General features: G+C 34.4%; 1 protein-coding gene across 1 annotated transcript; it reads right to left on the bottom strand.

Moving 5' to 3' along the window:
- Window positions 1-8,725: 8,725 nt before the first annotated feature.
- Window positions 8,726-13,619, bottom strand: LOC148771477 (uncharacterized). The gene is made up of 4 exons (XM_088816001.1): window positions 13,592-13,619; window positions 13,190-13,243; window positions 8,974-9,146; window positions 8,726-8,893 (listed from the first exon to the last, which is right to left on the bottom strand). The coding sequence occupies exons 1-4, from the start codon at window positions 13,617-13,619 to the stop codon at window positions 8,726-8,728; spliced, it is 423 nt and encodes a 140-aa protein (XP_088672127.1).
- Window positions 13,620-14,394: the final 775 nt, after the last annotated feature.

Below are 14,394 nucleotides of genomic sequence, written 5' to 3'. Positions count from 1 at the left end.
TATTTCATTCAGTTTAGAGTGTTGGATATGTTTCTGCAAATTTTTTTTAGTCGGCGTATTTCGACGACGGTGGTTTTACCCGAGGTGTAACTTATTTTTCGTCAATCGGAATTTGACGGACTACCCACCGTTGGATTCGTCTCGTCGGGATCTATATTTTGATGTCAATTTCATTCATTTTTCTATTTTCATATTTATTTCTATATTTTTTTTGTATTTGTGAGCGCGGAATCTTGGGTGGTTAGCAGAGGCTAGGGTTTTGGTAGGAAGCGGTTTGATCTAGAATTCGCAGCTATGGCCACTCTCTCTATCTCTCAATCTCTTAGTGTTTGTTGTTTTTTTGAGTGTTTTGATGTTTCTTTAATTTTTGTTGATTTGCACTAAAATATTTTTTTTGTTTTGATTTTGCAATTGCAGCATAATGAAGGCCATTGATCATTTCCTTGAAGGTGTCAAAATTTTTGGTTGAAGTTACATCTGCTTTGTTCAACAAACTGTATACATTACTTGTTAGTTGTTACATATAGTAACAAGTAGTTACATATGCATATATTTGTGTATTTTCGATTTGTATTTTATTTGTTCTAAGGTGATTTTTAATACAAATATTGAAATTTGTAAATTTTTGTTGTTGGGATTTATAAATTTCTTTTGTATAAGCCAATATTCGTGTGTGTATATAATTGATCGACTAAAAATATGAGGTAAAAAAAAACATAACTATGAATTACTATAGTTTACTACAATTACATGTAGTTATATGTAGTTATTTTCAGTACAGTAAACGTATTGATTTGAAAGTAAAAAATTAAAAAAAATTAAAAAAATACTATTTTTTTTAAATTAAATAAAATTAAAAAAAAGGTAAATATAAATTTAACAAACAAGTTTATTAAAAAAAATAATAATAAATAAATAAATCAGCGAAAATGATAAACGCAGGACAAGAAATGTTGAATGTAGTTTGGCCAAAAATTACATATAAGGGTAGCATAGTACTTTCCCTTCTCCAGGGGATATGTCAAAGGATGATTTGGGCTTGGGTTTATCCCTAGTTTATGGTAGCTAGGGTTATGTAAAATAACCCCTAATATTGTGGGACACTCGTAGCAAATTTAATTAGAACTAAATGACAACCACAAACTAATTTTTTTTTTTAAATACATCCCTATTTTAAAATATAATATGTCTCATATACCTAATTTGTTTTAGTCACTAACTTGCCCTTATACTCTAAATATAAACTCTATTTACGACTCTCCAACCTAGATATGTTTCTTTTCTTTTATTTTTTCTCTTTCTTTCTCTCGTTCCTTTCTCTCGTTCTCTACATGTTTGTTGTTCTTTCTCTCTCCCCCTCGATCTTCCTTGCTCCGAGTTATATGGTGAGTGGCTATGACGTCTAAGGCGGCGGTGGGGGTGGTCATGGAGGCGGCGGGTAACGTGGGGTTGTTATGGAGGCGGTCATGGTGAATGGCCAGCTATAGAAGCAGTGTATATGGTAGGGGTTGTGATGGCGGCGGCCATGGAGATCGTGGGTATGGTGGAGATAGTTATGGAGGCGGTTAGGTGTTGTGGTGGTCGCAGTTTTGAAGAGGGTTGGTTATGGAGATAGAGAAAGGTCGGGAGGCGATGAATATGGAGGAGGTGGCGGCTATGGTGACGGTTTTGCAATCTAGGTTTTTATTTTGGCGGTGTTGGGGTTTTTTAATAAAAATAATATTTTACTAAATACTTTCTTTGACCAATTTATGAGATAAGTTTGACCAACATTTTGAAACATACAAAAACTGTATTTGCCTCATAAAATCTCCATAAATTTCCCTAATTCTATATTAAATATAGCTTTTATGATGACCTTTTATTTTACACTATAAAATGGTGGCTTTGTGGCTTGAAAAAATGCATGAGAGAACATAAAGAGTGAAAGAAAAATGTCATTCAAAAAGGTCATATATTATATACGTATATTGAGCTCTTGTTGTGGGTCGGGTGTAAGCTTCTGCTTCACTTTAAACGTGCAATTTCGGTGAAGTTACAGCGGAGAGATAGGCTGGGCTGTTGTATCCCACAGCCGACACGATCGGAACCTTTTTACACCTCATTAGAGAAGGGGTCGTGAAATTCGTCTTAAGAGAGCGACCTAGTCCGCGTCTCACCTTATCTATCTCCATTATTATCGTGGTTTATACTGCAGCAGCTTGTTACTTATAAAATTAGAAAACAAATAGAGTACGAGCTTCAATCCGTCAATTTCGTGATCAATCGTCGAAGTGTAGCCAAAATTCCAACAATTTAAGACGAATTTTGATCCCATGAAGATGAGCTTTGACGGTGATCCAAAAGAGCAACCATTGATGATGAAAAGGGAGATAATTCATTTTTTATTTATTATCTTGTGTTGACTAAACAAAATTAATGATCTTGTTTTTTGTTTAAGGTGAATTTTTGTGCAATTCACAAGTTTATATTTTAAGGTCAGTTTTGGACCAGATAATATCCGAATATGAGAATGTGTAAAACACAAAAGCTTTAGGCATTTCTGTTGGCTATCTGAAACATCTTGAATTGCTAAAATCGGACATCGAATGAGCGAGATATGCTCCAAATACTGAGCACTGCTAGAGCTATCAAATTGTGCGCGATTTTTTACGAATCCACAAAATATTGGGGTAGCGAAAAAAATTGATAGTTGAGAATTATCAAATCTGGTATGTTCTTCGTTTATTCATGCTAATTATGATAATATTGCATAATATTTGTGTTGATGATTTGTGTGAAACTGAGATGTCAAAGTTAAGCTAAACTAAATGGCATCAAACATGAAAACAATTTTGTGCTTAAATGATGGTTCTATCATTTTCTCTTATTAAGTGAAAAAGAAATATGATAATCCGGGATTCATATTTGTATAAAAATTATTTGATATATTTGAATGGCTGTATTAATCAAGTATCTAAATGATAGTTAATATAGTATATTAACAATTTTGGCCGTCACCACTTACCACACATGTGAGTTTCACGAAAGCACATAAAACCAATGATTTGACTGAAGGAGTGGTATATGAGAAGATAATGAAAAACACAGGTAAAAATGACTAACCACACAAGGCAAAGAGGGGAATGTAATATTTATATGGATTGGAAGCGTTTCTCCACGTTTTAAATCAACTGACATCTGCCAAGTTCTTATATCCCATATTAAGAATCATAGTGACAAGCTACGGTAAGAATAAAGAAAAACTATGCAAACGAACAAAACGAACCTGATGTACAGTGTATGTCGAAATATAATATGTCAGCTCGTGCAGAAACAAAAATGCCATGATTGCAAGTCCAACGATAGAAACTATTATGAAACACGAAAAAGTTTTGAAGTCAGTACTGCATCCCTTACACCAATTGACTACCATCACAATGAAAGAATTTTATTTAATTTTATGCGGAAAACCTTAATCACAGAATCTTGAAATCGAATTTATCTTAAGAACATAAGCACATAATAGAGATTATCGACATACCGTTCGCCATGGATTCCGATAGAGACGATGAACAAGGATGATAGCAATCTACAAGCCGAGCCTAGCCAGGCCTCTTTCGAATATCCTTGAGAACTTTATTCGTAGCACACCTTCTTCTCTCTATCTCTCTAATATCACAACTCACTAAATATTTCTGTAATTGATGGAATTCTCAAATTGTGGATTTTTTTTATAGACGAGAGAAGAGGGCCACGATTGATTTGTAACGGCAGAAGACAAATCCCACCCATCATGGTCTTTTATTGCCTTTAACATTACAAATCAATTACCATAAAATCACCTTAATACCATAATTTGAATTACCCACAATTTAAAATAAAGATTAATTTCAAAGGTTAATGGGCCATTAAATAAAAAAATAAAACTTACATTCTCCCACTTGGCCCATTGAACCGTTTAAGAGAAACAAGTTTAAAAAAATATTTGACTCAGTGGGTTCTTCATACAAAACATTTGACACGTGATCACGATTTTAAAAGAAAATTAAGGTGATTACCATAATAGGTAAATAGAGTATTTTAATACTAGAACTAGTTTGAGTTATCAATGTGAATCATAGCGGTTATATGATTCATTCATCATATTCCCTTCTATGTATCACGCCACTAATAACCCTTACTATTCTAATCCATAATAGCTCATTTAATTTTGTCTTGTTAGGACAAATCCTGTTAAATCCAAATATAATATGTGCACACATAATAGGAAACAGGAAAAAAAAAACATTTGATTAAATAAATTAAGTGTCAATTACATAATCATAACTCATCAAATCATGGATTGCTCAAAAAGACCCATTCTAATAACATGTTCCTCATATGTCTTTATAGGCAATCCCTTGGTTAATGGATCAGCAACCATAAGAGTTGTACTTAAATTTTCTATTGACACTTGTTGTTTCTGGCCTCTTTCTTTAACAACCAAGTACTTAAGATCCATGTGCTTGGATCCACTTGAATACTTTCCATTCTTAGAGAAGAAAACTGCTGCGGTGTTATTACAATATATCTTCAAAGGCTTAGCAATTGAGTCAACAACCTTAAGCCCTAAGATAAAATTTCGCAACCACAGTGCATGACTCGAGGGCTCAAAACATGCTACAAACTCAGCCTCCATTGTGAAAGAAGCAATAATACTTTGCTTTACGCTCTTCCAAGAGATTGTTCCACCAGCTAGTAGAAATACAAAGCCCGATGTGGACTTTCTACTATCTACACAACCAGCAAAATCGGAGTCTGAATAACCAATAACCTCTAATTGGTCCGATCTCCTATAAGTAAGCATTTAATCCTTTGTTCCTTGAAGATACCTCATAACCTTCTTTGCTGCTTTCCAATGATCTATTCCCGGATTACTTTGATATCTAGTCTTAGGGGTGAGCAAGTCGGACCCATCAACCCGCTACACCCGTCAAACCCGTGAAAAACCGCCCCGTTGGGACCGGACGGATAGATCCATCCATAGGATTGGCTCCTAAAATGGTGAAGAACCGTGGGTTTGGGTCTTAGACGGGTTCAATTTTTTAATATCCGTGAAACCCGTCCCGCCCCGCCATACAAAACGACGTCGTTTTGTTTACATTATATAGTATAATAAATTAATAATATTAATGAATAAATAAAGTATCTCTAGTGTATTAAATACATAAATGAACTAAACTATAATTGTGGAAGTAATAGCTATAAAGATTATGAAAATCTCTAAGAAAATGTAGGGGAAAAAAAAGCATATATATACAACGGTCAACACACTGCAGAAAAAAAAAATGCTGTTGAATGCAACTGAATAGCGTTGGTTATGCTTGAAAAGCTATATTTATTTTATTTAAATTTTGTCTTTTAAGTTATGAATTAGTTATTTTTAGTTTTATATTAATTTTTATTTACTCTTGACATTTACATTATTTGTGTTTGGTTTCAATTTAAAAATTTAGGTTATTCATTTTAATTTCTAATTATTCTCCCGTAAAACTTATAAATTATTTATAAAAAAAATTGTTTAGACGGTAACGGGTTTCGACCCGTAAAGGTTGGGTCCTAATACAAACCCGCCATGGACCCGCCTATCGTAAACCCGTTAAAAACCCACAAGTTTGGTTCTTCAAAATCAAGAACCGTTGTTTGACGGGACGAGGGCGGGTTTTGATAGAACGCGCGGGTTTATGGCCCGCGCACACCCCTATCTGGTCTAGTACAAGTCTGTGCATACATCAGACTTCCAACAGCTGACGCATATGGAATCAATTTCATTTTCTCCTTTTCCAAATCATTCTTGCTTTTCATTTAATTTATCACCTTTCGTGATAGGAGCATTAATGGCTGAACAAAACTGCATATTAAATCTTTTAAGAACTCAATTGATATATCCTTTCTGAGACAAGCCTAACAATCCTCGAGATCGATCTCTAAAGATCTCTATCCCAATAACATAATTTGCCTCACCCATATCAACCATCTTAAAATTCTTGGAAAGATAATTCTTAGTTTCGTGAAGCAAACCAAGATCGCTACTTACTAGTAAAATATCATCCACATACAAGACTAAAAAGATAAACTTGCTCCCACTGACCTTTAGATATATACACTGGTCAACAGTGTTTTCCTTAAATCCAAAGGAAGTAATGGTATCATTGAATTTTATATACCATTGTCTAGAAGCTTGTTTAAGTCCATATATGGATTTCTTTAATTTACAAGCCGAGTGTTCCTTTCCTTGTTTTGCAAATCCTTCAGGCTGGTCCATATAGATATCTTCATCTAAATCCCCATTCAGAAAAGCGGTTTTAACGTCCATTTGGTGCAACTCCAAATCATAATGAGCTATAAGGGCCATAACGATTCTAAGAGAGTCTTTCTTAGATACTGGAGAGAAAGTTTCTCTATAATCAATGCCTTCCTTTTGAGTGAAACCTTTGGCTACTAGTCTAGCTTTAAATCTTTCGATATTGCCTTTAGAGTCACGTTTGGTCTTGAAGACCCATCTACAACCGACTTTCTTACTGTAATTAGGCAATTCGACAAGATCCCAGACACCATTATAGTCCATTGATTTCAACTCTTCATTCATAGCATCAATCCATTTACTAAAATCTTTACTTTTCATGGCTTGTGAATATGAAACTGGATCATTTTGAATACCAATGTCAAAATCAGATTCTTGTAGATACACCACATAATCATCGGATATGGCAGATTTTCTTTCCCTTTGAGATTTCCTCAAAGCTACCAGTTGTGGTGGTTCTACAGTATTGCCAATGTTGACATCTTCATGGACTGGTGAATGGAGTGGCGAATCATTTGTTTCAACCTGCTGTATAGGTTGAAGAGTAACTTCATCTTGAGGAAAATAAGATGGTAAAATATCCACCATAATTTCCTCAAGTTCTACCTTTCTTGATTCAAGACTCCCACTAACTTCACCATTCTCTAAGAATTTGGCGTTTCCAGTTTCAACTATCCTCGTAGTATGGTTAGGACAATAAAATCTGTACCCTTTTGACTTTAGTGGATAACCAATAAAATATCCAGAAATTGTTCTAGGGTCCAATTTCTTTTCATTTGGATTGTATATTCTAGCCTCTGTCGGACAACCCCAAACATGTAAATGTCTTAAACTAGGTTTCCTACCGGTCCACAACTCGTAAGGAGTTGTTGGGACTGCCTTACTAGGAACCCGGTTTAAGATATACATAGCGGTTTTCAAGGCTTCATTCCAAAGTGAAATGGGTACAGTTGAATTACTTAACATACTCCTAACCATATCCATGAGAGTACGATTACGACGTTCAGCAACTCCATTCTGCTGTGGTGTTCCAGGCATTGTGTATTGAGCACAAATACCACGTTTTTCTAAGAATTTAGCAAATGGGCCAGGATTTTGTCCCGACTCATCATATCTACCATAGTATTCCCCACCCCGATCTGATCGTATAACTTTAATTTTTCTATCTAATTGTCTTTCGACTTCCGTAACAAACACATCAAGCATGTCAACGGCTTGAGATTTTTCATGAATTAGATAGAGATAACCATAACGAGATAGATCATCAATGAAGGTGATAAAATACTTTTCTCCACTAAAACATGGAATAGGTAGTGAGCAGATATCTGTATGGATTAACTCAAGAAGCTCTTTACTTCCTGTGGCACCCCTTTAAATGTGTTTGGTTTGCTTACCCTTAATGCAATCAACACACATTTGAAAATCAGTAAAGTCTAGATTTTCTAAAATTCCTGTTTTTACCAATCTTTCGATTCTTTTCTTGGAGATGTGCCCCAAACGTTTATGCCACAAGATAGAAGAATTTTCGTTATTTAGGCTTCGCTTTACGCCAACTTCCGAATGAGTGGTTAATAATGATTGTTCAAACTCATGATTCAAAGATATTTTATATAAACTATCACATAAAATACCGGAACCAATTATTATTGAATTAAACATAAAACTGAGTTTTCCACAACCAATTAAAGCTGAATAACCACAAACATCCAGTTTTGACAAAGAAACCAAATTCCTAGAAAACGAAGGTACATAAAAAGTGTTTTCAAGATCCATCTTGTGACCCGTCTCTAATATGAGGCGATAAGTGCCAACAAACGCCACTTTAGATTTGAGACGGTTCCCCATATAGATGTACTTTTCACTTTCCTCCGGTTTCCGAGTTGTAAGGAATCCCTGTAATGAATTTGTGATATGAGTTGTAGCACCAGAATCAAGCCACCAAGTGTAAGAAGGAACTTCAATAAGATTTGATTCATAACATACAAAAGAAAGATGGATACCTTTCTTTTCGAACCAAGCCTTACGTTTCTCACAATCCTTCTTTACGTGTCCCTTTTTGTTACAAAAGTAACATGTGACAACAAAAGCCTTTCCATGACCCTGAATACTTTCACCAGGTTCATATCTTTTGCTTGGTGCGAATTTCTTTCCACTCTTCACAAATTTCCCTTTCTTCTTCATACTTTCATGAGTTACAGCCAATGCAAAGTGATTTCCTTCTTGCTTTAATCTCACTTCCTCTTGAATACACATACTAGTCAGCTCATTCAAATTCCACTTATCTTTTTGAGTATTATAGTGGATTTTGAATGGGCCAAACTTTGATGGAAGTGAGTTAAGGATAAATTGCACAAGGAAGGACTCTTCCACTTTCATGCCAAGAGCTCCAGGTTTGGCAGCCTAATCAGTCATATTCATGATGTGTTCCTGAATTCCCTTATCACCACCATATTTCATGGTAGTCAATTCAGCCAGGAGTGTCCCTGCTAACGACTTGTCCGCTGATTTAAAGCGTTCTTTAATAGCCGTTAATAGTTCCATAGCATTGTCAACCTCGGGAAGGGAAGTCTTAATGTTATTAGCAACAGTCATTCTAATAAGCATAAGACTAAGCCTATGGACTTGGTCCAGGCTTCAATTAGGCTAACTTCTTCATCACTGTTAGCATCCGTTATTTCCCCAGGTTTTTCAGTAAGCAACGCTAGGTCCAAATCCATAACACCCAAAGTGAATTGAATTTGTTCATACCATTCGGAAAAATTTGACCCACTGAGAGTCTTAATACCAGAAGCATACGAGTACAACGAAGTAGGAATAGCAACTGAAATAAATATAGCAAATATAATAAGGTAAAGATAAAATGATGCTCACATAAGACCTTGAGTCAAATAAGATGAACTATCGATATCACTACAAGTTCTCCTTTGGGTGAAATATAGTATACCTATTGTTCACTCTATGTTGGTGTAAATGATCTTTTATAACACCTAAGCAGGGTCTAACATAATTTATCTCACTCGTCAATTAGTCATATTACCTTTAGGTAAACAATTCTAATTGCTAAGTAATACAAATTATGATGCCCTACCCAGTTCATAATTAATTAAAATCGACTATCCTTTGAGCTAGTCTCAATTTCTTAATTATGACTGCAATTTGAGAATATTATATCTTTAATATCATATAAATGATTAAACTTTCATATAATTCTTATATTTATTAGATTTACTAATCTAGGTCACTTAAGCAACAACAAAATTAGTAAATTTCATAAATATAAAACTAAGGGTAAATTACAAACACCCCCCTGAGGTATGGTCAAATTACAAAAACACCCCTCTTGTTTGGATAATTACAACCACCCCCTCAACTCCTCAAATTAAGTGGAATCTTCGAGATTATATGGAATATTATCACTTTTGTACCTGTTTTATCCCATTCGAACTCTACATTATGAAGCAAGATGATCATAATATGTGTTTTTTAGCTTGTATGTATCAGTTTGTCGTGCATCGGAAACTGTATTTTTACACAAAACGAGTACAAACTAGAGCACATTCCACGGAATCTAGATGATTATGTTGAATTTGGCACCATAAGGGTGGAGGTGTCCCTCATCTCACATATCACTCTATCTATCATTTCCCTCTCATCTCTCATTTTTCACCTCTCTTACTTTCACTCTCACGTGTGTCTCTCTCTCTCTCTCTCACACACACACACATGTTTATCTCTCATCCCACATATCATCTCTCTATTTCCTATATCTCCTTCTTTGTATTTATGTATAGTTGAATTATTATTTTTATTTGCATTTTTTAATTGACGTTGTTTCAATAAACTACCAAAGTTATTTAAAATAACAAAATTTGTTTGCAATAAAAAATAAATAAAAAAATGCAAATTTAAATAGAAAAAATAAATTATACAATATTATAGGATGTGCAACAACAATCTAAAAAGTGTAATATTTTCACAATAAATTATATTTGCCGCAACAATAAATTAAATTTCAAAGAGTAAAATGAATGTAAATCATTAAACAATAATTTTTGCCCACTCGCACTATTGATGAACATCTTCCTGTCAGCGGCACCAACCGAAAATGGTCTTCTTTTTTTCCCGGCATGTATGAGTTGAAACACTCACATGATAGAATAAAATGTACAATCTTGAACCTACAAATAATAAATTGCAAACTTTAACCACAATTTACTAATTGCAAATTGAAGGAAAATAGCAAAAAAAAAATTGTGATTGCAAACAACAAACAACATATGCAAGTTCAAACAAGATTTGTAAAATACAAACTGCAAACATCTAATAAGAACTTCAATTAAGACCAAACATGAACTGCAAACAACAAATAACAACTTCAATTATAATAGAGAACCGCAAATGCAAACTGCAATTAGAAATGTATATCCAATTGCAAAACAACTAGATGTAGCCCCTAGTAATATGCTCACCAAATTAACCACAACAACATGCAAACTCATACTAAAAATTTAAGTGCAGACTCAAAATAGCAAAGCCCAAATCATACTAAAATTTGTAGACTTCAAACTAAACGCAAACCAAAATTTTCATAAAGTTACTTAAATACCAAAAAACAAACTCAACATAGTAAATACAAACTCTTAATAATAAACTTGAAACAGAAAAATGTAAACTCGAAACAGCAAAATGTAAATTCGGTATAGTAAAGTCAAACTAGCAACAATCAAATACTTAGTCTCAAGAAATTAGAGATGCAAACTTAAAATATAGTTACATCTAAAAAAAACGTAAACAAACTACTAACATCAACAAACATTGCAATTTATATCTGATTTCTCGGGGATTCGAATTCATCATCCTCGTTCGATGTCTGAAGGAAAAAAAAACGGGCTTTTGAATGAGTATTGAAAAAATCGAACAATCATATGTACATGTAGTTAATAGGAGTATTGCTTACCGAGACTAAATCGTGTTTGAGTCATTGTAGAAATCACAAAAAACAGATGAAGAAACAACAAACGATGTCTTCAAACAACAAACGATCTTCAAATAGCAAACGAGAAAAGAAAAAAAAAAACTAATTCCTCAACGTAAACAACAAACGACATTTTGTAAATTGCAAACGGTCCGAGGACCCTACCTATGGCAGACTCAATTCGGTTTTTGGTTAGGTTTTATATTGATAAAATCGATGTTTGGGAGCGATAGAAATTGAAGAAATCGATTCTTGGGAGCGGTGGAATTTGAGATTGAGAATACGTGAATTTTTTGGAATGGGTTGATTAACTGCAGGGAGAAAAATATGGGATATATATTTTGGAGATTTTTATTTCCATATATTGTTAGGGATATTTTTGACATATTAAAAATAATAAATTTACTAAAAATTGAGTTTTATTAGTTGGATTTATAAACTAAAAATCTCTTATAGGAGGACCTATAGCAAATTGCCCCTAATCTGATATGCCTAATTGGGCCAACCCAATGGACTTACAATTTATTTACCTACTGGGTCACGAGCCCAATATTGAAGACTAATATCACCGAGGCCCAATCACCTTCAAATAAGGTTTGGGCCCAACGATCTTATCTAAGGTATAAGTAACGATATAATTCATTTGCTAAAGGGAGGCCCTATTATCAAAATAATACGAGGGGTCATATTCTCCCAACTATTTCTACTATCCGCACGTCTGACTTGAGCGTCGGAGGGGTTTCCGCCGGATCAACCCCCGGCCTAGTTCACGTGTTCTATGATCGCAAGTATCTCAAGGTCATCAAGCTCGTAAGCCAGTGATCCACTCTGCTCTTCCAGCTCATCCTAATTCAACTCACTAAGGTGATCTATTTCTAGCATCATCATAATCCAATAGATTACAAATATCAAGGGTACATATAACTACACAAAATTTATTGGTTATCAAAACACATATATCAAACAAGATCGTGTTATTAATTAATTTATAATCAGACAACAAAACAATTATTTTATCTCAAAATTTAAATCCAGGAAATCACACAGCCATAAGATGAACATATAACAAATTTGAGTTCTAAGATGAATCGATTTCAAAACCCTGCTCTGATACCAATTGAAAGAATTTTATTTAATTTTATGCGGAAAACCTTAATCACAGAATCTTGAAATCGAATTTATCTTAAGAACATAAGCACATAATAGAGATTATCGACATACCGTTCGCCATGGATTCCGATAGAGACGATGAACAAGGATGATAGCAATCTACAAGCCGAGCCTAGCCAGGCCTCCTTCGAATCTCCTTGAGAACTTTATTCGTAGCACACCTTCTTCTCTCTATCTCTCTAATATCACAACTCACTAAATATTTCTGTAATTGATGGAATTCTCAAATTGCGTCTGATGGTTGAGGAGAAGAGCTGTGGATTTCTTTTATAGACGAGAGAAGAGGGCCACGATTGATTTGTAACGGCAGAAGACAAATCCCACCCATCATGGTCTTTTATTGCCTTTAACGTTACAAATCAATTACCATAAAATCACCTTAATACCATAATTTGAATTACCCACAATTTAAAATAAAGATTGAATTCAAAGGTTAATGGGCCATTAAATAAAAAAATAAAACTTACACACAATGTATTGCATTGAGTGTTCATACAACTGCATATATGATATACATAGTAATACTTAGATACTTAATAACCACAATCAAGAGACATTATAGTTCTTACCAAACTTATGATTAATATCACAGCACAAATAATTTGAAATACTAAAGCACATACATTATGTTCACCTCAGATAAAGCCAAGATAGCAAGTTTTATATCTAATTGCAAGGAAACTGAAGATGAACAACAATAAAGTTAAAAACTATCATACCTTGCTTGATAATAGCAGTGGATTTCCATGATAGGGTCGTCAACAACTGATTTCCTATTTGCCAGTGTAAATAGAAAGCAATACATTATTCATATGTTTTTTATATTAATTATTGAAGAAACTCCTGCCAGTTTACGAAACTTCCGGAAATTGCATCATAGCCACAACGGGGGTCAAACCATAATTATTGAAAAAACTCCTCCCTGCTAAAATTCTAATATGAAAATATCTAAATAGTCTATGGGTTTCAACCCCCATCTTTCTCTCACTTTGCAGAAAAACCCTCTAAACGGGTTCAATCTCTAATTATTGAAAAAACTCCTACCTGACTGAGAAACTTCCGGAAATTGCATCATAGACACAATGGGGGTCAATCTGTAATTATTGGAAAAAAACTCCTACCTGACTGAGAAACTTCCGCAAATTGCATTATAGCCACAACGGGGGTCAAACTGTAATTATTTAAAAAACTCTTCCCTGCTGTTAGAACTTTCATAAATTGCAGCAACACCCACAATCTTTATCTATCTTCACATCCGACCGCCTGCAGCTTAAAATTCTTAATTTTACGAAGCTTCTTACCCTGTTTCATTTATTATTTGTGAATCCACCAATTGAAGCATTATGAAAAGGAAAGCCTGTGCTGAATTGGGTATTAAGTCTTTCGATATCGACCTTCCGGAGGACGTCTCTGAACCTGACTTGATTGAATGAGATAAAATGGGTACAAAAGTGATAATATCCTATATAATATCGAAGATTCCACTAAATTCGAATCTGCAAGGGTGGACGTGTAAGAAGATTTATAGTTGAGGGGTGGTTGTAATTACCCAAACAGGAGGGGGGTTTTCATAATTTGATCATACCTCAGGGTTGGTTGTAATATACCCTAACAATAATAATTCGAATTGTATGCAAATTAAAATTCCCCAGTATATATATTGGGGCAGTAGAGAACAGAACAGAAGGAAACGAAACCCTAATTATTTGATACGAATATCGTCACGTCGGTTTTAATTATTGTCTAATTATTGTCGGTATGGGCAGTCGAGCAGGATACGAATATCGGCATGGTTTTGCGGCGGCGTACGGCGGTGCGCTTCCACTAAAAAGTTTTGGGTGGAGAAAGAAGCTTTTTTTCGAGATTAGAACTAATTTCATACTAAAGAAACGAATAAGCAAAAGAGGAACAAGTGATTATTGGT

The sequence above is a fragment of the Erythranthe guttata genome, chromosome 3 (assembly GCF_056151865.1).
Source record: "Erythranthe guttata isolate IM_541 chromosome 3, IM_541, whole genome shotgun sequence".
Lineage (NCBI taxonomy): Eukaryota > Viridiplantae > Streptophyta > Magnoliopsida > Lamiales > Phrymaceae > Erythranthe > Erythranthe guttata.
The sequence above is the reverse complement of the archived record's forward strand: the minus strand, read 5'-3'. Positions and strand labels throughout refer to the sequence as shown.